This window comes from Oxyura jamaicensis, chromosome 3, assembly GCF_011077185.1.
Source record: "Oxyura jamaicensis isolate SHBP4307 breed ruddy duck chromosome 3, BPBGC_Ojam_1.0, whole genome shotgun sequence".
NCBI lineage: Eukaryota > Metazoa > Chordata > Aves > Anseriformes > Anatidae > Oxyura > Oxyura jamaicensis.
This window is the reverse complement of record NC_048895.1, coordinates 86,638,956-86,663,129: the sequence shown is the minus strand read 5'-3', so window position 1 is coordinate 86,663,129 and position 24,174 is coordinate 86,638,956. Positions and strand designations below refer to the sequence as shown.

The following is a 24,174-nucleotide window of genomic DNA, read 5'->3' as shown; positions in this document are numbered from 1 at the left end:
GAAAATACAGAACATGGGAAACATTTCTGAATAGAGGTGACACTGAATGAGAGGACTGTGCAAACAGTAACATAACAATACAATAGAAACACTATCAGCAGCCCTACAGATAAAGGCTTAGGAGTACTGGTGGACGAAACATTCGGCATGAGCCAGCAGTGTGCATTTTGCAGCTCAGAAAGCCCATCCAAAAGGATTAGCAGAAAATATTTTGCCAGCATAAATTAATCTATACCCCAAAATGTTTTGCTTATTTAGTTTCGTTTTTGTTGTTTTTATAATTTTTAAATCAAGGTTACTGAGAAAGAATAAACTTCTGTGGACCGAAATCAAATTATTACTTTTAATATAGTGTCAGACAGAAGATAGTACTCACCTGTACAGTTAGACAAGAAACTCCTGAAGCAGGTAATTTTTCAGGAAAACATTAACATTCCTTACTCCAGCCACCAGTCTTGTTCAGCATACTTTAATTTGAAGATGGTATTCTAACTTCAGGGAGATGGTTATTTTCAACAACGGATGCACGTGTAAATACTCGTTCCATTTATTGTGAAAACAACAAAGATACAATATAGCCTTAACATACTCTCACTGAACTATTATTTCCATCCGAATTTCACACTGTTTATTGTGGAAATGCTGCAGACAAACACAGATTTAAACACAGTTCCACCATCAGAGAACATGACACTTCAAGGAAGGTCAAAACCAAATGGCTAAAGCTAAAAAGAGGAGGCAGATGCCATTTCCTAGAAATGAAGGAAGGTAGGCTCCACTGGAGCAGTGTTAGTACTGGGCTTTTCTTTTGCATTGGTGGTAAATGAAAAACCCAGAGCCCAGTGATTTTTATTTTTTATTTATTTTTTTACCTAATTGCTCCAATCCAGGAATCTTTGGCACAGGAATTTTGCTTTGCTTTGTGACTACAAGATTACTCAGCCATTTGTTCTTAACTAGGCCACTGTTTTCATAGACTTAATTTAATCTTAGTGTGTGGCATTTAATTGCCTGTCGTGCAAAGGATGCTCTTGAGTGTCAAATTCTATGCTGACGGGAGATTAATAGCATCAGGATATTGCACTAGTTCTTTTTATTCTACTTTTATCTGACTAACAAGGCTACTGGAGAACTGATTTTCCTCACTTATTCCCTACAATGGCCTTATTTTATTGCATTTACACCAAGAAGCTGACAAATATATCTATGTGAAAGAGGAATTCCACTTCATTGATTTTAACAGACAAAAAACGAACTGCCAAATTGAAAGTTATTTTCATGTAAACATGCAGATACTCTATTTCTAGATCATTCTTGTACACTGCCTAGATTTAAACCAGAGTTGCACTGCTGCTTCTTTGCACAGCTGAATAAAAATAAGGCCTGTTTAAAAAAACCTGCACTACAGAGAACAGTAACACGTGGCTTATTCTGTCAGTCAGAATTGCGTATTTCACTTCCTCATTGCTTTGTATCAATTGTGAAGCCGTATTCTTGAAACAGGGAATGTTTCTATTTGAAAACTTGTGCGTAAAATAGAGTAAAATCAAGTGTGCATTTCTTAGACATCAATTAAAACACTGACAAAATAAAAGCTTTATAAAAGATTGTAGAAAACTAGAAATCTTTTAGCTTTTTGAACAGCAAAAAACTATCAATCTCCTCATGGAAATCAAAACACCGCTTTTTTTGTGTACAATTCTTTGCATGCCATTCCTCCTCACAGTGCTACATAATCACTTTGCTTTTTACTCTCATTTCAGAATCAGCAAACATCTGCCTACACGTTAATTCAGAAAATATTAATTAAAAACTGGAAGGAAATGGATCCTAGCACACTGATTTAAAACGCTGCCTCTGATCATATATTTGATATCAAGTTCTAGCATGAACCTATTCTATTTAATCCAAGTAGTTTCTTGTTAGGAAATAGCACACACATAATGTCAAATGATTTTCAGTACAAAAGATACACAGATAAAATATTTTAACTGAAAGGTTCTGAAGGTTCCTAGGCATCAGTAGGGAAGGCACTTTTCTGGTCACATAATTCTAGCACATTGGGATTCAGCACAGCTTTGGTATTTTCAACGTCTCCTTCAGTTTCGATGCAAGTGATAACCACTGACTGCCCAGTCCTGAACTTCTCCACTTGCAAATAATGCAAAGAAAATGGCTCCAAATAGATTAATGGAAGCAGCAATATAGAAAACTGTCTGCCATTCTCCCACAGTGTTCTGTCAAATGAAAAAAAAAAAAAAAAAAAAAGAAAAAAGGAAAAAAAATATGCAGTCAATTTACAGCTCCACACTCAAGAAAAAAAGTAGTTTTAAAGCAGATGCTATGGCACGTGCCTATTTAAATGTAAATGCCATGCATTTTGACTTCATACCAACGTAAAAGTGTTACAATCATAAAAGAACAAATTATCGTTTTAGTCAGCTGCAGTTTAACAATAACACATAGTCCAATTCTGATAGGACTATCTGGATCAGTTTATCATCTGAGATGCGCAGCCTACATATCTAAATCCATATTTGTGTGAAGGCTATGCAAACTCACAGAGAACATTACCATAAGGGGAAACTCTACCTTGCTTTCTGGTCAGACCATCCAGGAGCTGAAGTCCTCTAAGCTAAGCAAGAAGTTTTTCTTAATGACTACAATGTGTCTCTTCTAGTACTTTAAGTTTTTTAGACATATGTTAATTATACCCAAACCAGGTAGCACAGAACTGTGTCTTGTCTTTTTAATAAAGAAGAAATGCATATAGATGTCTGAAGGACAATTTTTATTTTTAAATTACAGATGTGTACTGTACCAAACCTGTAAATGACCTTAACAAACTACCAGGGCAGTACATTAGGATGGGGGAAAAAAAAGAAAACCAATTCACCCCCCAAAAACCCCAACCTCACAAAATAATAATAATAATAATAAAAAAAAACCTACACTGCTTGCTAAGAGTTTGGAAGAACCTAATTTATTTGAATTCATGCATTAACTAGTGTTTTGATTAGTTTTAAGGAAATGATTGCAGTGATTACCAACTCCGTAAGTTCAGCTGTATCAATGAACTTACTCTGCACACCTTCTTTTCTTTGATGATTTTTAGAATAATTCATATAGTTGTTTCTAAAAAAAGTAATCAACTTCTCTCTCCCTTTTTCTGCTTCAAATCACCCTTTGTCTTACTAAGCCATCTTGGAGGTCAGATCCAACACTGTCCAATTTAGGTGTAAGAATAACACTGCTTAGAACATCCGGATCATGCAATGTCCATACAAAGGGGTGCATTATAAAAACTGCACATTTGAATCTAGTTTCTGGTTCATCTGACAAATGCTGACCTTACAGCTCAGAACCTCCTATGAGAACAATTTTAGAAAACAAGTAAGAGCTTGTCTTACTTTGCTACAATAATACCACAACTGTCTTGCCTGGTTGGTTTTAACCTACAATGAATCCTAACATGTCATAGAAACGTACATTTTATTCCAAGAGAATATAAGGGCTGAATCATTCTGATCAAGGTTAGGCGTTAAATTGTTCACAGCAACAGAACAGTACAACTTGCATGTATATCCCAAATTCTATTTAATGACTGCAGACTTCTGAAGACAGAATTGCCATTCAATGGAGATAAAAATATAGTAACTGAAAAAAAAAAAGTAAGCTGACTTACATTATGAGTAAGGCTCTTGGCAATAACTGGCCCCACCATTCCTGGGATGGTAGCAAAAGAATTTGTGATCCCAAGAAGAATCCCAGCATACCTGCAAGAAAAATTATTATCAAGGCTTATTAACTTATCCTGTTTATCAGTCACGGAAATAATTTTGCCTAATCAGATAACACAGGCCTCATCTTGATCACATACACAAATTAAAACACAGATATTCAGGTGGGAATAGCTTATTATTCTAGTAACACCTCGTTGGCAATTCATTCCATATGCCATCATTCTCTAGAGGCCAGTTATGGAATTTAAGTTAAATTACTCACGGCTTTGCTTAGAATCCATAATCCAAAACCACATCCCCTTTGCTAAGCCGCAACCAAACTGTCTGGAAGGGATCCATTGAAAAATTTAAAGAAAAGAAACATTGCATGCGTGGAAGTGGAAAGACAACAAGGAGTATGACAGTGCTGTTTGGCAACAGTAAGAGATGGTGCAGGTGCCATTGCCAAAAGGGCAATTATCACTAATCTGGACGGATATTTCCACTATAGAGCGATACTCCAAAGGAGTTCACAGAGCTCTGCAGCAGTCCTTCCCTTCAGCTTTCTGTGGGTCAAGGCCAATGGGAAATGGGTCTGCCTCAACCTGTTTTACTGGTTGCCATTCTTGTAGTTCTGTTCTGAGGCTTCCTGCTCCATGAACACGTTGCTTTATCACGCACGCACGTGCATATGCACCAGTGGCCATAAAAACTCGCTGGGAAAAACTAGTAACTTGCTTAATAGCTGAGTCTCAGCACTTCATCTCTGTGCAATTAGACATCTCACAGAAGTGTTGCAACACTAAAAAATCATGTTTGAAACTGTAACACAAGCACAGACTTGTGAGAGAGACTCGAAGAAAAGAAGAGCTAGACATTTTATGTCTGAGCTCGACCTTCCAACCACCAGAGCATAAATCCCTGCAGTTCAGATCTACAAGGTGCATTTGCTGGCTGAGGAATCATACAAAATACCAGTTGTAGTTACTACTGGAAAATTGGGGTATCTCCCAGTTACTGGTTCGGGCTGTTTAACAGAGTGAAATGGTGTCTTCACTGATTTAATAATGACAACAAAGCAGAAATATAATTTCATCTCTAAAGAGAGGTATATAGCTTTGACATTTTATTTACCAAAACATGAAAATTCAACCATACATGATAAAAGGCTGTGATATGTATCCAGTCCAAAAACATTGAAAAATGTTTTTTTTTTTTTTTTTTTTTTTTTTTTTTCCTGACAAGAGTCAATTGTCAAGCCTATTAGCTGATTTTTCTTGAAAGTCAACAATACATGTGAGTTTAGAGCATGGCGATTTTAGATTGAGCTCCACTGCTGTTATTAGAATGATTATTATTTCTTATAAGAATGTGCATGTAACATGTTTCTCCATGGAAGTGTTTAAGAATTAATATGCTGATGTGAAAGCGTAAAAGCTTCCTTCAAAGCCTTTCCATGTAAAGCCCTCAAGTAGAACCAAATGCATTTTGTCTTCAACATGCGTAAGCACTACAATATTGCTAATACAAACTTTAAACACAGTTTAATAGTTTCTGGTCACATAGATCTTTGGCCATTAATTACTGGCTAAATGCCTCTGTTTCTGCCTGCTGTTCCTGACATGGGTTTCATTCTTGATAGCACTTGCTGTTTGATGCAGATAACTGCTATGCCACTCCCTCAGCACAGCAGAGACTCCCATATGAAATGGGAAAGAAAGTGGCACATCTATAGAGAAAGACGAATAGTAAGTTATTGGTCGAATTCTCACGGCATAGTGGGGATAAGCAAATACAAATTGACTTGCAGAGTGGTTAAGCTGTAAAAAAAAAAAAAAAAAGATTAAAAAAATAAAGAGATGTGAGGTGTTCAGCATGTGGAATACTATAAGGGCTCATGGTGACAGAGATAATTAAAATTATAAACATGACAATGTATTGATATAGTTTTAGACAACTAGAATAGAAAACATTTTTCCCCACAAGAATAATGCCCCCTTTCCCTCCTCCAGCAACTCAATGCACTGATGGCCTAATAAATGTGTGTTAGAAACCAAACACACAGAGCAAATACTGTGTTTCTTCCAGCATCAGTATTTTCATTCATGTTTTTTTTTTTTTCCTGAGAATGTAATTGTTATTTCTCTGGTATAATGCAAGTTTTAGTAGCAACAATGGACCCTTTGATATTCTAGTCAGCTTACTTTTAACCAATGCAAATAGACATGTGCATTTTGAAATTGCTTTGAATCACTTCTGGTTATTCTAATATGTTTTAAGGAAAAATAAATAAATCAAGAAGGCAAACTCTTAACACAGGTCTCCTCCACACTTTCATACAGAACTTGTTTTGAGATTTTTACAGTTATGCAAAGTTTATCCCTTAAATTGTGAATGCCATACATGGCCATTGCATCCAAGAAAGTTCAGACACCTGTAAAAAGTTAAGCAGAGGGAAAAAAAAAGGACTTATTTTTCCTTTCATCTTAAACTTCCTGGTGTTTCTGTATTTGAAGACTTTTTTTTTTCCTATGACTTTTGTTTCGAGGAGATGCTCTTTTCCTTCTGTCTCCATTTAGACTTGTTTTCCTTGAATTAAAGCATGCATGTGCTGAATAGAGATTCACTGATTTCAGTAGAACAGCCTCTACCCTGACACTGTTCCTCCTGTCCAGTAAAGTTTTCCTGCAAATGCAGACATTCGTTGCTACTACCCACATCAGTCCGAAGTTCCCAAACTATGGGTGAGACACACTTGTCTCCTAGACTCGTAACCAGTCAGCTCCCTTCAGACTATCTGAGAGGAAGGAAGGGCCAAGAAACTTGCCTGGTTTAAACACAAATGGAATAAAAGCATGACTGTCAAGGATAGGAAGAACAGAGTGGGATTTGGTCAAGGGATACTGCAGCACTTCACAAGGTGGATCTAACTATGTCTGCTGATATGCACACCATGCCATGATTTCTTCTTGTTGCATTTTTCAACACCTAAATCATCCCAAAGGCTTTCCAGTAGAATTCTTGGCAAAATAAGTTTATTTTCACAACACTCATGAGATGGATGTCACAATGTGATAGCCATCCTACAGACTAGGACTGAAAACAGGCCAAGAATGTATGCACCTACTGAACGACTGCCTTGAGATCCTCAGGACCCCACTTTAGGAGTATTTATGAGCATTGCTCTTGTATTCAAAGCACAGCTCCCACTGAACTGTTAACACTCAGTACTTCCATTTTTAAAAACTAGACTTCAGAGCTTGAAAAGACATACCCAGAAAACAAGTAGTAAGTCAGCTAGGTCTCAATTATCATCACTGGATCCAACATTAGCTCCCCAGCTGATATGTTTAATATTGGACTCAAGCTGCTGCAGACCCCCATTACATATTACACTTCAGGAACCTGCTCTCTTAAGATTTCTTTAGTTATGAAGAAGGATGGGCACTTCTTGAAGTTATACGGTATGAACACGGTCCTCACAGACACAAGAGTCTGATCTAACTGACTTACCACATGTAAACTCTGACAGAGCAACGAAAGGAATTAATTCCCAAGAGCAGTGTTCAGCTACCTTAAATGTGACCCTTATTTTCTCCTGTAATGCCCTGCCTCAGCCATTACATGCTCTCCAGCTACTACAGCTATCAGGTACAGGGCTTAGGAATGGATGCCAGCCTCCCTCTCTTCACACAAAGACTAATTTGCGATGCACAGTGACAAGGAGGCAAATCAAAACTGTGCATCCAAGCTCTGCCATTAATGAGCTTACACAAGTAATGTCTCTTGACATTAATGCTCATATTTCATGTTTTTAAACACACCGACATAAAATAAGTAACTCCTACCCAGTGCTTTATATTTTTAGAAAACTAACTTCTGCAGCTCTGCAAAGGTAAGCTTGAAACAGAAGTTGCATAATGGCCCCATAATCCTCCAGGTGCAGTGCTTTAACTAGATCTTCCACATTCATAATTCTACTTAATATTAAACAAAGTGCAGCACAGGTGCTATTCTTCAAATGTTTAGTTCAGATTATGCACTGTTTATAGTTAGACACTGGTGCCTTCCATCTTGCTTGCTACCTAAACTAATTTGCCAAGATAAACTTGAGTCCCACTGTTGCATACCCTTCTCTTAAGTCAAACCTTGTTCATCATTGTAGACCTGACCACCACCCTTTCAATCACCAAAGCCTGGATACCTCCTTCAATTTTGTCCAGATATTAAGGATTTTTTTCCTAGGTAACATCTCTACAAAGTATTTTTTCCTCTCCACTCACAGATAGACTCTTTTCATCTTATATGTTAGTATATAAGCACTCTTTTCTTTGGTCATAAAGTCATTTGACCCTGCTCATACATAAGTGCTACTGCAAATAGGTAAATTAACAACAGAGCAAAGCACTTGACTTTTACCAGCACAAAGAATGCTTATTTGAAGGTTCAAAAGAATCGACATATTTACATGCCTCTCTGGAAATTTATGGATCTGTCAGGTTCTGAATTTGTAACAGAGGAGAAAATACAAACTGTAGTCTGACTTTACATTTTTAAAAGTCATTTAAGAGTATTTTGGATTAATCATATGCAGGAATCATCATCTAGTGGTAACAGGTCACCTACTCCAAATATAATTGTAATACCAGGATATAGAATATGTTTTTCAAACAAAAAAAAAAATGCCTGAATTACAGGGCTAAGTTATTGTTCATATCATATTTTCTACCAAACTTGCACTTTTTGCAAATTGGAGGTCTTTAAAAGACGTTTAGATGTAGAGCTTAGTGATGTGGTTTAGTGGAAGACTTGGTTAGTGTTAGGTCAGAGGTTGGACTAGGTTATCTTGGAGGTCTCTTCCAACCTAGATTACTCTGTGATTTTCTGAAACCTGAGTCATTGTCATTGTTTACATTCCATGTCTGTACAGCACCATGGGCAATAGCTAAAGCTCCCAGGCACTCCAGGAATACAATAGAAGTGGTCATACATTAACGATTGCTTCAGCAAGACTTACGAAGGTGCTATGTCCAGATGGTTGATGCTGTAACCAGATGTACAAAATCCTCCTAGTGTTGTTGATATGGTTACAAATGCAACAGCCAGCGCATAGTTGCATCCTATGAATCCAGCTGCTACTAAGAACACTGCAGGTCCAATCATTCCTTCAAAACAGAAAATTAGAATCAGGGGACTGTTAACCAGAGAGACGTTAAGAGGCTCTGAGATATGTATACATATGTATATGTATACATATAACCTCCAACACCATCTAGCGTACAGAATCCAGCACTTCACTTTGCAGTGAATGCTGCACAGTGTGTTACAGTAAGCCAGCAAGGAAGAGCAGATGGTTTACAAACCTGTGGCTGTCTCAGGAAACGGCAGACAGACTAGAAAAATCCTACTCTAGCTGAAAAGAACATGCTTCACCTGAAAGCCAATGATACATCTGAAAGTGACTTTATAAGCTCATTTTATTTATGATTATACAAATAACAGAAGCTGCACTGAGACCAATAGGTGAACAATGCACTGTAAAATAAATTATTCCCATTTAAATCTCCAGGTTTCAGGAGCCAACACTGACTTTTGCAGACCTCTTTTTAGTCTTTTTTTTTTTAAAATACAGTATTTATGTTGCTTTTTTTCTTGCCCACTCTCACAAGACAACTGTAAAAACTTCAGAGGCTGTGGGCAGTGTTTCTAAGCAGTGTAGTAGATTTCATCATTGTCCTGCCAACTTGAATACACACCTCAATCTTCAATTCATCTCAGTCTTTATGTGTTATTTATGCTAGTCTAACTCCTTTAATTTTGTCAAGCATCTCTTAAAATTAATCTTTCTTTTGAAAAACCAGAGAATGCACTCACTGAATATTCCACCTGTCTTTACCATTCATAATTCCATTGAAATAAAGTAAAATAAACGGTATTTATAAGCTATTAGCAAAAATGGCTATGTTTGATGTATGAGGCCATTTTGCTAAAATAACAAGCATCTTAACAGCTTGATGGCGGCTAGGGACAATACATGTGAACGTGTAGACAAAAAGCTGTTCTCATTTGGAATTTAATTACTACTTCAATTCAAGGGACAGTTTACACCTCTTTCATCTTTTCACTTTGGCTCCAGCTGACATTACCCAAACCTTAAAAGGGCAAAGAAATACGATATTTGAAACAATTAAGTACTGACAGAAACAGTAAACCACAAGCTACATGAACCAACAGAAGCCAGGTACAATTTCTTCCAGAAAGAATCAAGTCTACAAGCTCCATTTCAACATGTGGTCTAGAAGAGTCTTCAAAAGTTTATTACTCATTAATTAGTAAAGAATGTTGTCAATGTGTCAACTCTGGAATATACCAGGAGATAAAAAAGGAAAAAAAGATGTTCCTACACAAAGCTGAGGAACGCAAACTCTGCGGATATATTACCTATTACTATACTGTTATAGTGCTTAGTATATTGCAATACCGAAATTATATTTCATGATATTTCATGAAAATTCACCACGATGAATTCTCTCTTGCCTGATATTAAGTGCAGCAGCATAGCACTTGTTCAACACTTCTCAGCAGGAAACAAATGTACATTCCTCAATTTCAGGAGTGGGGATTACAATGCAGAGTGAAAAAACACCCTGCTTGTTTTAGTTCCACTTCCACACCCTAGCACAATACCATTGAACAGTGGCTCCTCTCAAGCCACACACAGTCCTACCTCATCTCACAACAGATTGTCACACTTCTCTCCCAAAGCTTTAATTTTTCCCCAAACTGGCCCCATGGTATGTTCCAAGAGACAGTACTTGCACTTACCTATTAGGGTAAAACATTTGCGAACACCAACAGTGGACAACTTCTGTTTTTCCCGTAAATAATCAGCAATTTGCCCAGACAGAATTATACATAACCAGCAGCCAAAATAAGGCAGAGCAGATAAAAAGCCATTCTGTTAAGGAGATTAAAAAGGAACAAAACCACAGTTAAAAAACTGAAATGACAATTCAATGTGCTGAAAAAATCACTTGTCTCAGAGCAATAACAGAGTTTGAGTCAGGAGAGTCAAGAACATCCATCCACGTAACTGTTGTTGGTTTTACCAAGAGAGAAACCTAGGGATAGAAAAGGCAAAGCATTTTAAAGTTACGGATGTGCAAACTCTTCATTGCATGGCTTGAGCCGTAACTACCAATGCAGCCAGCTGAAAAACTCAAAGGTTTGAAAAAGCAACTGGTCAGGAAAAAGGAAACTATGAAAAAAAATAAAAAATAAAGTATCTTGTGGTCATGAACCTGATTTTGCAAGTATCCAGAAACACCAGTTTCAAATCAATGAGTTACTAAGGTAAGTGGAAGCTCTAAGTATTATTCAGGATTTTGAAAGCTGTTGTGGAATCTGTGATCTCAGGGTTCTGTACTGCTACAACTCTGCAACGTTATGTTATCCCACAACTATCTGATGATGGCTGTAATCAGAGAAGATACAGGATTAAGACTTTCATCAGATTCTGTCTGGACATCCTATGATCCCAAAGCAAAGCTATTACTCAGGACTTGCTGTTACTTACACTGATGTCACCTGCTAACTTCCATTTCTTTAAACAAGAGCTATTTAGTGACTTCTGCCTGATTATGCTTGCTCTTTTTCTGATGAGGGAAACACAAGTTCTACTGAGCAGCATCAGTTTTCAGCCTTTCCATGCTATTAAAAATAATTATTGATAATTGAACTATAACTTGACCTAAGCTGAGGTTAAAAAGAGGTATTTGGATAGCTACTGGATAGAAATATGCAATATTTATGCACTATTATAAAATGTATATTTGGGAAAGAAGATGTAGAAGCTTCCCTAGGACATTTAATTTTACATGACACTACAAACACATCCCCATCTGAAATCTACTCTATCCACATTCAAAGCAGTTGCTTGCTGGGTTTCAATGCTCAGCTTTCAAAAATAACAACTAAAATTCTGGAAAAAAAAGAAGATAAAAGGTTTGTTTGTTTTGTTATTGTGACTATGAAGCACTGTCCGAAGACACAGCATTAATTTTTAACTGGTCCCTTAATTATAGAATGGAAATTGGCTGACTACACACTTGCTACTGCACAGTATTTTACACACTAATGGAATTTACAACTAACTGTGTGGCAAAAAAAGTTAGTCTGACACTATTATGCAATTATTATTATTTTTTAATTCTGTTTTCTTTAATGTGTCACAATAGTCAGCACCAATGAAGTCACTCCAAAAAGAAGAAACATAACCCTTAGACACAGGAAACCACAGCAGAACCTCCTGGCATTTAATGCAATGGAGTCTTACAACATACATGCATTGAGTAACACATGCCTTTCATATGCTTACAGATGCTTACTCAGGTGTTCCCTGGGGAGGCATAATAAGGAATCTAAAGAGCAACTTCAGCCATTTTTTTCCAGCCATTTTTTGTAGTATGCTTGACTGCGACCTTCTCTTCTAACAGAGATTCCTCATCTTTTCCTTACAAGATTGCTGGCATCGCTTCCTTCTTGCATGGTGTGCATCTCCATTTTGTTCTAAACCAGTCTCAGGTGTTAAGTCAGGAAAAGACTCTGCTATGCTTCTTGAAATCTCTAACTGAGGACTTTTTTACCTGAGAAGTACCAGCTTATACTGGAGATGCTATTGCTAATGTTTTTCAATTGAAAAAAGAAGAAAAAGGAGAGTCAAGTAACTGCCATATAAACATTTTCAACCTTTAATTTTTAGCTGATAATTTCATTAAAAAAAAATCCTTGAATAGCACTATCTCTGGACTTGAAGTCTACGATTTTGTTTCATCATATTGTTAAAATAAGGTATTGTATCTCTGCTACTCATTGAGGAAATGAAAGAAAATAATGATTTGGAAGGGGAACCAATAACACTGAAGTGTATTTTTTTTTCCTCCTTAAAATACGTAAAATGTCATTTATCCAATGATGCCCTTAATTTTCAGTTAAAATACAATTTTCTCTTTTATGAGTGAGCGAAAAAGAAGCATAGTATTTCTGAAGCCATAAAAGACACTATAAAATCTGAAGCAGTCATGCAAACCATGTATCTGAGAAATGTATCTTTTGTAGTTATTGTTTTATAGTTTTAAAACATTTAAAATCACAGAGTAGTTAGAAATGGGCAACACATATCTTCAACCAGAAAAAATGAGCTGAAAAGCTATTGTTAGGCTAAATATCAAATAAATCCTGAAATCCAGTTGAAAGGACAATGCACACAACATTGTAGATGTATCTGCTTAATTATGGGGAATTATTTCACCATTTCCCAGCTATTAATTTACATTCCAAGTGTCTCCATTCTAAATATCATGTCAGATCTCTGTTATTCTATTTCTTTAAGAATATAGTCACTATGTTCTGAATTATTTATCTCACCTCCTGTGCATCAAACCGCAGGATCTCCTTCATGTATGTGGGCAAGAGCGTGAGAAGTGTATAGAAAGTCCAGTTATAAGAGAAGTGTGCCACAACGATAGCCCAAAGTGGAAGGGACTCCAGCATAGGTCTCCAGGGAACAGATTTCTGTGTAGAAAGCTAGCAAGCAGGAGGCAGAGGAAAAAAATGAAAAAAAAAATGTAACAGAAAGAATGATCAGAACATCAAGAAGAACAGTTACTACAGGTAATCCTACCCAAATCAACAGTGATCATTCATTCGGAAAGGCACGATGTGAGTATGTCAATAGAAGAATTCATCAGCAAAACCGAAATTACTGTGTTCAGTTCTCACTAAAGGTATACTAATGTATGTTACTGATCTGTTGTTTAGTATTGTAAACCAATTGCTATTACACTTTATAATCAGGATTAAAAAAAAAAAGCTTTCCCTTATCCAGATTTGTTGCCTCCTGCTTTCACCCCAAATGATTAAATATTTAAAGTCACTCCTGATGCATTTAGCTAAATCTTTCCTACTCAATCCTAGATACTAGCTTTGATCTCTCAGCCAGCTTCACATATTCCCAGTCACAGGAATAAACTCATATGCACGCTTTAGGAACTGGCTCATTAGCATTTCCAAAATGTTTTCTCTGCAAACAGTGATCTCTCTCTTTCTTACTGTAGGAGATACATGTAGAAAATGTTTTTTTGTGAATTTTAAAGACATGATACACGTCAATGTTTAGTTTAATGACGTGATAGACTTGAGCTTTTTATTTAAAAAGCACCACAACAACATCTGTGACAAAAAGCATTACTATAAATGCTTTCTTTAATTACCAATTTTCTCATTTATACAACTGCAGTGTATTTTTTTTTTTTTTTTTTTACAAGTTCTGCTTTTATCTCAAATTAAGGACATCTTTCTAGACATCAAGAGAGCATTATGCTAGCAACAATACTTGAGGCTTAGGTTCTTATGTAAGCAAAAATTACTATAATAAAGTGCTGTACCTGATCTTTTAGAGAAGAAAGTATATATTCCCTTTCAGTATGTGAAATGCTCTTGTGAGTTTCTGGTGTGTCACTAACCAGCCACATCCAGAAGAAGAACCATAATACGCCAAGTGCACCTAATGTTGGGAAAAGATGGGTGAAGGGACAGAAATAAAAATAGGAGCAATTACGTTGAGTGAATAATGCTCTTGGATTTAGTTAGAAAAATAACATTCATTAAAATTACATTAGGGTATTTGGAAAAAACCTTTTATCTACTTAAAAACTTTAGCTCATCAAAGGGAACAATACCCACTTATAAGTAATAAAGATGACTAAGCGGGAATTCACTCTCCCCCCCTTCTCCCTCCTGGAAGTGCCTCATACAGCAAGAAAGCCACACACACATCCATATTGTACTTTTATCAGTCACATGGAACAGCCATAAATGATACAGCTCACACAGAGGAATTTAATCACAAAAGAACCACTTTGCATAGACACACACACATACAGAAAATCATTACATATAGTTTAACCAATATGCCAATCTTTATTTTCCCTTTTAAGCTAGGGCACCAGAACAGTCATCTGAAAAAGCTAGCTTTCCAATAATTGGTTCAAATTGTCTGTATTTTAATTTCACTTAAACATTGTCATTTATTTTGTCTAGTTCTATTTTGAACATTTTCAATTATACAAAAATTGGAGGTGGTTCTGCTGAGGAAAGTGTAAGCTTTGTCTTTTATTCTGGTTCTCTTTTCCCTATGCAGAGCATGAAATAGCTTTGAAATGTACATAAACCTATATAAATCATGTTAGACCTATGACATCCTAGTAGCAAATATTTTATGTTTGAGCTTCTTCTAGAACATAACTCACAGCAAACATGCTGTGCCTTGCATTTGGGGCATTCCTTCAAGGTTCCTGTGACTGCTAGAGAAATTTTCACAGAGTTTCCACTTAAAACAGCAGTAAATTTTCAGACGTTCTTTAAATCACAGTAGAAGATTGCTCCTGGGATTAAAGTTATTAATTCAATTTCACACTTCAAATAAGAAATGCCAGCTAGTTATTTCCGAGTGGTGGGAGAGCTGAGAACATTTGACTTGTGCCAACTTTTATCCAACTCTGAGATATCTTTGCTCACTGAAAGCAAAGAAATCTTTTTAACTTTGAATACTTCTAATTTCCCAGGAAGAAAAAAAAATGATAGCCCTACATGTCAAACATGTTTTTAAAACTTAAAAGTTTTATATAAGACATACTAAACCAATATACCATAGCTTTCAAAAAGAATATATGTATATGTAATACACGTATATGTAATATATGCATATATGGAATAATAATTTAAAAACTTACCAAATATGTAAAACACATAAACCCAGTTCATATAGTAACAAATTAATCCAGACAGTGGCAGAGATACAACAGTTCCCAGCTGGGCACCTACCAGAAAAAAAATATGTATAAATTATCTCCTGACCCTTTAATTTGAGTAGCATTTCACAGGTATTTTATTTTCTTCTAACAAACCATGCAGCTAAGATTTGTCACCACCACTAGAGGGTGGTGTTTCCTGAAAGAGACAAAGGCACCATAAACTGCTTTGGCAACTGCAAGGAAACGGGAGTCACAAGGTCCTAAACGGCCAAAATAAGAAGCAGAAGGCAATGAGATCGCATTCTTGTACATTCATCTCCAAAAATGCAGCGGCTGCAATACATTCAAAACAATACAACTTAGTCAACTGACCTTTCTGAGGGAGCTGATCACAGTATAATCAGGGACCCGGGGAGGGGGAAATAATGTTCTGATTTTCTATAACCAAATTGCCCATAACTCCTACTACTCCTGCACTGAAACAGAAATGCTAGACACAAGAGCCAGAAGGCATCCTTACAGCCAGCAGGTTCTAACTGCACAGTCCCTGCATTTGACAGTGTGTAGGGTCAGGCAAAGTAGAAGGGAAAGATCAGCAGATTCCAGTTCAGATACACGCCAAAAGCAGGAATGAACTATACTTGAATTATAATTCAAGATACATTTTGAAAAGAATGGCAGGTAGCACCCATATTATTTACACACTTAGGAGCCTTCAACTGGTGATAAATATCAAACCTTGTCTCTTAATGCTAATTCTACAATCGCTTTTCCAAACCTGATCTCAGCTCAGAAAACATTAGATTATACTGATACGCTGGCTACTCAGATTCCTCCTTTACGGAAACAATTTTTATTTGAGGCAGAAAGCTTCAACCACAAAACAACAAAACTACATACTTTATGTTAAATACAAATCAAAATAACTACATGTAACTCAGTCATGTGTTCACGTAGAAAGTCAACAGGATCATGACTTTCTAAGCCACAGACCACATGACTGTCAACCATGAAAATGTGGGGAAAGGGGAAACACTTTGCTAAGTTTACACAAGATGCCTTATCCATCCATGCCTGCTGTTCAAGGTCACAGCCTCTTCTCACCTATACTTTTGCATATGGTTTCACAAAGGGTCAACTTAGAAGCTCTTAACTGCTGAAGGCAGTAAGTGTAAGTCCCAGCTCTGTACTCTACTTATCTTGCATGCTGGTTCTCAAACATAGATTATTTTTTTAAGCAGATTTAATTCACTAACACGGCAGAAAATAGATATTAAAAAAAAGGCCACCTGACGCATTAGGTGGATTAAAGCGGGTCATGGAAGGGTCTGATGAGTGCCTGAAATAGCACACAGGAAGGAATGAGACACTTGACTAGGAGGGAAGTGTGGAAATTGGAAGAAGAAAGGACTAAGGCTTCATTTGGCACAAGTGAGCTCACTAGAGACTCACTAGAAACTGCAGTCACAGTTTACATGGTGTAGCGCTGCGACTGTTCACGATGCTCAGGGAATAATGCAGGGTGTGACTGACCAGAGCCATTGTAAAGAAAGCTGGCTATATCAACACAAAGGGGACCGGAGGGGTAGCCTTTGCATTAGCCAAACAGCTCCATCAATTGAGTGGATCAACTGATAGTGTAAATGTTTTTTCCCTGAGATCACTAAAGTCATGTGAATATCCCCCTTAGCTAGACCAGCATCGGGGGAGTTAATGTGTGGCACAGCTCAACGCAGAGTATAGAAACCGAACAACCAACAAAACCCAGCATCACAGAGACAGATAATGGGAAGCACGTTGGTATTGCAATTGAACTGGGTATTGTGACTGCTGTACTTTGCTAAGCGTAACTTACAACTGTATTATTTTTTCAGTATGTTTTGTCTCACTCTTTAAATCAAAAAAATCCTACATAACATCAAATATATTCAAATAAGTACATTTTGTATTAAACATGACACCCTCCACACATGGAGTATCTAAAAGAATATTGTCAGAGGGTACTGATCTCTGACAAGCAGTTTTTGCAGCAATACCTGGGACCTCTGATATTTTCTTCCTCAAGTTCCTCCAAACCCACCTTTAAAAAAATAATAATAATCACCATGTGATTCTGCCCCATTTTATTTCTGATATTTCCTTTATTTGCAGTATCTTATATTTTAATCAGCTTCACAATAACTCTTTGTACCACCTGATACCACAGTTTGAAGTTTATACTTCACTGCAGATCAATACCTTTTCTGGAGGCTAAAAAAGCCATGAAAAAATGAAGATAATGAATGCAAAGCAAGATTTAATTCAACATTATGCTTTCCAGATTAAATGCTGATTAAAATTGGTAATATAAATCCCTTTGATTTAAGTCAATCCTCCCTGTTACTGCAGTAAAAATGTATAATCCTGTTACCAGCGTGGGAACTTCTCACCTGCATATGAAATACTGAGGAGCTTGCTGCGTTCCAGTGGAGGAGCCCAAGAAGACCACATTGAATGCATAGCTGGGAAGGTAACACCCTAGAACACAAAAGTCCATTCTGCTGAAAAGTAACAATTTTAAAACTTCCTTCAGCTTTGCATGTTTCAAAGGAGTATTTCATTAAAAAGCAGTAGTAAAATCCGTTAGCTTCTTGCTTAGCAGGAAACCACTTAAAAATAAACATGCAAGGTGTGACAGTAAAGTGGCAAAATTAATTTTTCCTGATTTTGAATCTGCATATACTGGAAAGGTTGCAAGAATACGAACAATATTGTTTTGAACTGCTGGGTTCTGATAAATGAGAAAGGGTTTATTTGTAAAGACACTTGAGACAAAACTGGAATTATCATTTTTATTTTTTAAAAAGCTGAGGCTAAAAAAAATAGGACAAATTTGTTCATTATTCAAAAAAGTAAAATTAAACTACTCAAAAGTAAACAATTCATGCACTACTCCAGCATACCAACAGCCACACAGTCTAATCACTACAATTTATCAGTAAGTTATGTGGATATATTTTCAAGTTACATAGAGAAAAGGATTACCTCTCCCAGTCCTTCCAAGGCTCGGACAGCTATGAGGTAGCCAACTCCCAGATCCGCAGCTAAGGGAGTAAGCAAGGTGAATGCTGCGGTGCCAAAGACACCAAAGCCCAACAAGAGTTTCCCTCCGATTTTGCTTGCAAGATATCCACCTGGAATCTGCGTAATGATGTAGCCATAGAAAAAAGAACCAAGGATCCATCCCTGTGTATCAGCATCCCAAGCATACTTTTTGCCCTAAAAACAGAAAATAAAACGCAAAATGCAGGAAGTTCAAGACTGTAGTTTCTCTGACCAGATTTTAAATGAATTTGGTTAATTAGTTAGACCTTCATGCTTCCTTCATTACTACTCTTTCATGGCCTCCTTTATAGGGTTTCCTCATCTACACAGAATGTGTGAATCCCAATTCTGTATCACAGTGTGGGCATTCTGTCGTACTCTGGAAAATGGCTTTTCATGCAGAAAATGTATGGAGAGAATAGCAAACAAGGAGATGCAGATGCTTAAATTTAATATATAGAAAAAGAACAACCAAGGACAGGACTCACAAGGACAGATGGAAGAACAGGACAAGCTTGGCAGAGGAAGATGAGTTTAGCAGAAAAGCAATAAAGATGACTGAGATAAGGAAGCAACAAAAGAAGTCAGCAAGAGGCCATAAATGGTTGCCCAAGGAAGTGATTTTAAAGTTTGGGATCACTTCCAAAAGTCCTATTTATGAGTACCTAAATGAGCAGCATTTATTTCGCAGAAGTGATGAGAGAGAATCTTATTCCCATACAGCACGCAATGGTAATTTGCTCATGATAAATAATAGATGACCTCAAACAAACAAAATGAAGGCAGGAAGAGGGCAAGAGGGCTCAGAAATAAACCTCAGTTATAAGGTGAGATACGTGTATGTCCAAATTCACAAAGCCTTTTTAAATACAAGTTTTCACAGTTAAGAAATGTGATTTTAAGGATTACTGCACAGAAAGTGAGGAGGTGAAGGATATTAAGACAAGAATCGTGATGAGGGAAAGTGATCAAGGAAGAGAGGAGAAAAAATATTGCATTTTAGTTAATTTAAAATGAAATTTCACACTCTCAAGACTGTACAAAAAACAAGCAAATGTAGATAGCGATGTGAGCTCTGACGCAGATGTAACAGTAACAGTTGATCACTAGCATATAAAACAGTGAGTCATAACAATCTATAAGGTCAGACCAGCTAATTTGTAAAGAACAGCACAGAAAGACGTACATTAAAAAAAGAAAAAGCCTTACCCTGAGCACAGCACTTCTAAATCAGCTAGCCATTTAAAGCTATTATTCTGCAGAATTGCTTTAAAAGAGCAGCACTGTAAAGGCCATCTGGTAACGAGCAGCCAGTTCTCTTGCCTTCTAAGCATGACTCATCAATCACAGACTTCATTAAAAACAATTTTATATGCCATGTTTCAGAACTGTATGTTTGAGACCTCACCGTTGTGTTGCGAGGAGTATTTATGGTGGAGGAATGCTCTGGACAAACGTTGGAAGTTGTATTCTTTGCTAAGCTTGTATTAGGATCCACCATATCCACCAGAGCAACGCTTAGGTTGACACGCAGTGCGTACAGAAGGAAGAACCCAAAAAAGGCCAGCAGTGCTAGATTGTAGCGAGCTGAGCAGCAGGCAGGGACTGAAAGGAGAATAAATAACAAGTTTGTGTTTTAACACAACCCAACAACAACAAAAACAAAAGAACAAGTGACAAGCAGTTTTCACTATAAACTCAGAAATTTATGGGTGAGAAAAAATAATAAAGAAAAGTTACTTATTGTAGTCTTAAGGAGTATACTCAATATGGGTAGAGACCAGGGGGGAAAAATAATACACATTTTTCTCCTGATGTGTGAAACAAAGGTAATTCTGGTTTAGACTACTGGTAGCTATGCAACAAGTGTAGGGGCTGCAGTGGAAGTGAAGTGTGTGGCCTGTGGAAATAGATGCAGAAGCATTCAAAAGTCCTCTTGAACATACAGTAATAATTATTCAACCTGTAACTTCATGCTAAAAAATAAAAAGAAATGAAACCATCAGGAAGCCTTTTATGTACCTGAAAATGGTTCAAGATGGACTGAAACTCTTAAAGTAGCATTAAAGAACAGCCAGTGAGGCTGTCTTCTAGGACAAGCTTTCCTTCTGTATGTTTGTTTATAAGGCAATACATATTTCTTAATAGCTGCCTAAAGAAATAAAACAAAACAAAACAAAAAAAAAAAAACAGCAGAAAAAAAAGAATGGCAAACACTGCCAAGGCACGAACTGTAGCAGTTTCACAATTATCCAATCTGCCCCTCTTCTTGCAGTCACTGTATAATAATGAGGTTGTCAAAGGAAAATGGGTCTTAGATTCAGCATTAAACCCTGTATTGTGACATTAAACCAACTCTGTCAGCTGTTTACACCCAAATATCAGACTTCACACTGTAACAGAGTTATAAATTTCCTCCAACAGTAGTACACTGGCAGAGATCATTCATCAGTGCCAGGAGATTCAGATCAGAGTCGAGATGTATCTCAGCTGGCAGGCTGTATACAAAATACAGTTTATAGCTCTGCAGATAATCTTTACGAACCGGGGATGCCTACAACTACCAAAGCAGAAATGTCAAATTGTTGAGAAGTGACATGAAGAATTCACTGAATATACAAATAGTTCCAGGGTGGAGTTTCCCCTCATGAGGAAGCTGCGGTGATAACAGGAAATTTTATAACTTGGACATCAGAAGCTGAGGGAGAATTGGCAATCAGCACCTGCAAATACTACTTCAGTTTGCAGCAATTGCTTCTCTGACTATTCAGCATTTAAATTCTGAATAGAACAAGTAGATCTATGAACAGCAGGATTGACTGGAGCCCGATCTGCAGCTGCAGCATGTTTCTTGACTGTATTCTCTGATCTGCAGTAAGAAGCAAAAAACATTCCCAGGGGACAAGCTATCTAAAGACTCTCCTCTTCCCAGAAACCTTCTAGAAACCTGGAATGAGCCTATGCAATCCCTTAGTTTTAGGGGCACCAACTGAGCCTGTCTACGAGACTGCAGTCTTTGTGGAAGTTGCAGAACTTTGTCTTTTTTTTTTTTTTTTTTTTTTTTTTTTTGAGGTTTCTGTCCCTGATAAACTTATCTGAAGCTCACTAAGGCTGAACAAATTGTTAAAATGACAGTGAGGCAGTATTTGCTGTTTCTTTAGTAAATGAGTAACAAGAGAGGCTACTTTGCAAATACATAAAACGTCTTCCAGACCTACAGTAATGGCAAGACTTGCTTTGGTGGCATTTGAAAAAGGCATACGTGGTTTTTAAATGACATAAAGGAGACTTTGCTGCTCTCATTTGTCTTAGCTTTTATGTCATTTTAAAATGACATATAGCCAAGACTTTGTTGCTTGCTTTCAAAACAACAGGCGCCAAGAGCAGGAAGTGCTTAACGCAGAAAAACAAGTCAAGTAGCTTCATTGCCCTTTGCTGTTGTTTGAAAAACAATTTCCCTTCAATAGAAAATGTATAGTCATTGAAATTAAAGCAATTAATATAATGACAAGTAAAGCTATTTAACCTTTCCGTTGTTGTACCTGTATTTGCTGGGGTTAAACAATAATAACAGAAGACTCGAGATGACACTTATGATATAACCTTTCAATGGAAGGGCAGATTAACTGCAATGTCCATTATTCTGCCTCTGGAAGGCTTGTATTCCTACACACCTCATCTGGAGAGCAAACTCCACAAAGGCGATGTGTAAGAACTTAAGACCACTAATGTCTTTTTTTTTTTTTTTTTTTTTTTTTTTTTTTTTTTTGTCTTCCTACTAAGTGCGTTTGCAGCACCTGAGAATCTCAGGTCAAGTTGACCGAAGATTCAAGAAGATTCCAGACACGTTTCAGTTACACAGCACTTTAGGACACGGCCACATTCACTGGCAAAGAGACACTGCCGTCCCCCTGAAGCTTAAGGCAGCTAACCATGACGCTCAAGATCTTACCTTGCCCGGTAGCCACAGGTGCTACATCTAGAGATAATTCTGACTTCAGGACCATGTTTAAAAGAAGGTATAACTGAACGAGAGCCTTTAATTGCAACCAAAGGAAGCCTGTCTGCGCCGCGAGCTGCAGGGCAGTTAAAGGAAGTTGCTCTGTGCTGTTTCTCCCTGTGGGTGAGGTGCACTACCTCAGCCGCAGCGCGACGCATTGTGCAAGGCTGGCAGCGCATTGCCCTAAAACCTGACCCTGCAGCTTTTAAGTCGTTTTGTTACCAGCTGCAATCACCTGTTCGCTAAGGGATCTGGTCGGTAAGCAGGTTATTTTGCGTGGTACGCTGCAGGACCTCACCGCCTCGCTGTCACCTTCACCCTTTCTCCTGGGGCACCAATGGGAAAAAACACCCCACACACCTCGGCTCGCCCGCCGAGCCCCGAGCCCCAACCACCCCCTAACCAACCCGAGCCTCTCCTCCGCACCCCTTCCTCTCCCCACCCGCCGAACCAGCCACCCCACGCCCTGCCCGGCTCCATGGCGACAAGACGCCGGGGAGGCGCCGCGGCCCGGCCCGCCCCCTGCCGGGCCCCGCAGCCCGGGCTGGGCTCGACCGCCGCCGCCGCCGCCCGCTCCCCTCACCCGCTCCGTCGAGCCGGGGCTCCTTCAGCAGTGGCGTGCGGTCCTCCCCCTCGTCGGGCTCCATCGCGCCGCCCTGCAGCGCGCCCAGCGCCAGGCCGCCGGCCGCCACCGCGGAGAGGCCGGGAGCAGCGGCCGGGAGCCCCGCAGCCGCCCCGGAGCCGCCCCGCAGCCGGCCCCGCTTCGCTCCGCCCCGCTCCGCCCCTCCGGGCGCCGGCCCTCAGCTGCCATCTTGGGTGAGGGCAGCGCCGGCCGGCCCTCCTTCCCTGCCGCCCTCGGGGCTGGCTGAGGGGCGGCCAGCGGGGGTCGCTGCGGAGCCCCCTTGGGGAAAACCCGCTGAGGTGGCGGGGTGTGCCCGCCTGCAGCCCCGGGACGGGTGTGGGCCCTGGAAATCGGTTCTAAACTGGGGCAGGCCCGAGGCTGGGGCTGGTTTACTCCGTAACCACAAAGCGCTCCTCCGTCTGAAGGGCATTATAATAATAATTTGTAGTGCCTGAAGAGCAGGCACTGTTCGTGTGCAGAGTTCCTGGAGGGAAGGCTGGAAACACAGCAATATAAATGTATGAATAAGCACCACAGCATACATAATAAAGCGAATAAGTACCACAGCATACATAATAAAGCTCTTCCCCTCTGAATTACACAGCATACACAATAGAGCTTTCCCCCTCTGAATTACACATCATACATAATAAAGCTTTCCCCCTCAAAAATGGCATTTTCCAACCTCCTTGGCCTACATCAGTCAAACCTAACAAGAGTTTCACAGTTTTACAGCCTGCTCCATCACACACCACCTCTGCTCAGCCGTGCCCGTGCCAGGGCCGAGTGCTGAGTCACTTGGACCGTCCTGGCGGCCACCCACTAAAGCCTTCTGCTGTGCTGGATGCCTGTGTCAGCACGGAGATGGGTAAATAGCTCCCTGGAACATTTTGCACGGTGGGAAATGGAATAATGTACAAGATTCCTGGCAGC

At 38.6% G+C, this 24,174-nt stretch overlaps 1 protein-coding gene across 2 annotated transcripts; it reads right to left on the bottom strand.

Moving 5' to 3' along the window:
• Positions 1-523: 523 nt before the first annotated feature.
• On the bottom strand, positions 524-23,395 carry SLC17A5 (solute carrier family 17 member 5). 2 transcript variants are annotated; one of them, XM_035321034.1, is made up of 11 exons: positions 23,203-23,395; positions 20,028-20,224; positions 18,560-18,793; positions 17,965-18,052; positions 15,515-15,601; positions 14,168-14,286; positions 13,149-13,307; positions 10,548-10,680; positions 8,740-8,887; positions 3,686-3,776; positions 524-2,237 (listed from the first exon to the last, which is right to left on the bottom strand). In XM_035321034.1, exons 1-11 carry the CDS (start codon positions 23,264-23,266, stop codon positions 2,100-2,102), a joined length of 1,458 nt encoding a protein of 485 aa, XP_035176925.1. In that variant the 5' UTR covers positions 23,267-23,395; the 3' UTR covers positions 524-2,099. The 2 variants fall into 2 exon arrangements, with proteins under 2 accessions (XP_035176925.1, XP_035176926.1); XM_035321035.1 differs by lacking the exon at positions 23,203-23,395 and adding an exon at positions 22,572-22,706.
• Positions 23,396-24,174: the final 779 nt, after the last annotated feature.

What these genes read in the sequence shown, in the direction of transcription:
- SLC17A5 (XM_035321034.1), bottom strand. Translation starts at nt 23,266, where the DNA reads ATGGAGCCCGACGAGGGGGAGGACCGCACGCCACTGCTGAAGGAGCCC. An exon ending in TTATGTGTTTTACATATTTG is followed by an intron (nt 14,287 to 15,514) that starts GTAAGTTTTTAA and finishes TCCCAACATTAG; the next exon opens with GTGCACTTGGCGTATTATGG. An exon ending in TGCGGTTTGATGCACAGGAG is followed by an intron (nt 10,681 to 13,148) that starts GTGAGATAAATA and finishes TCTCCTTAACAG; the next exon opens with AATGGCTTTTTATCTGCTCT.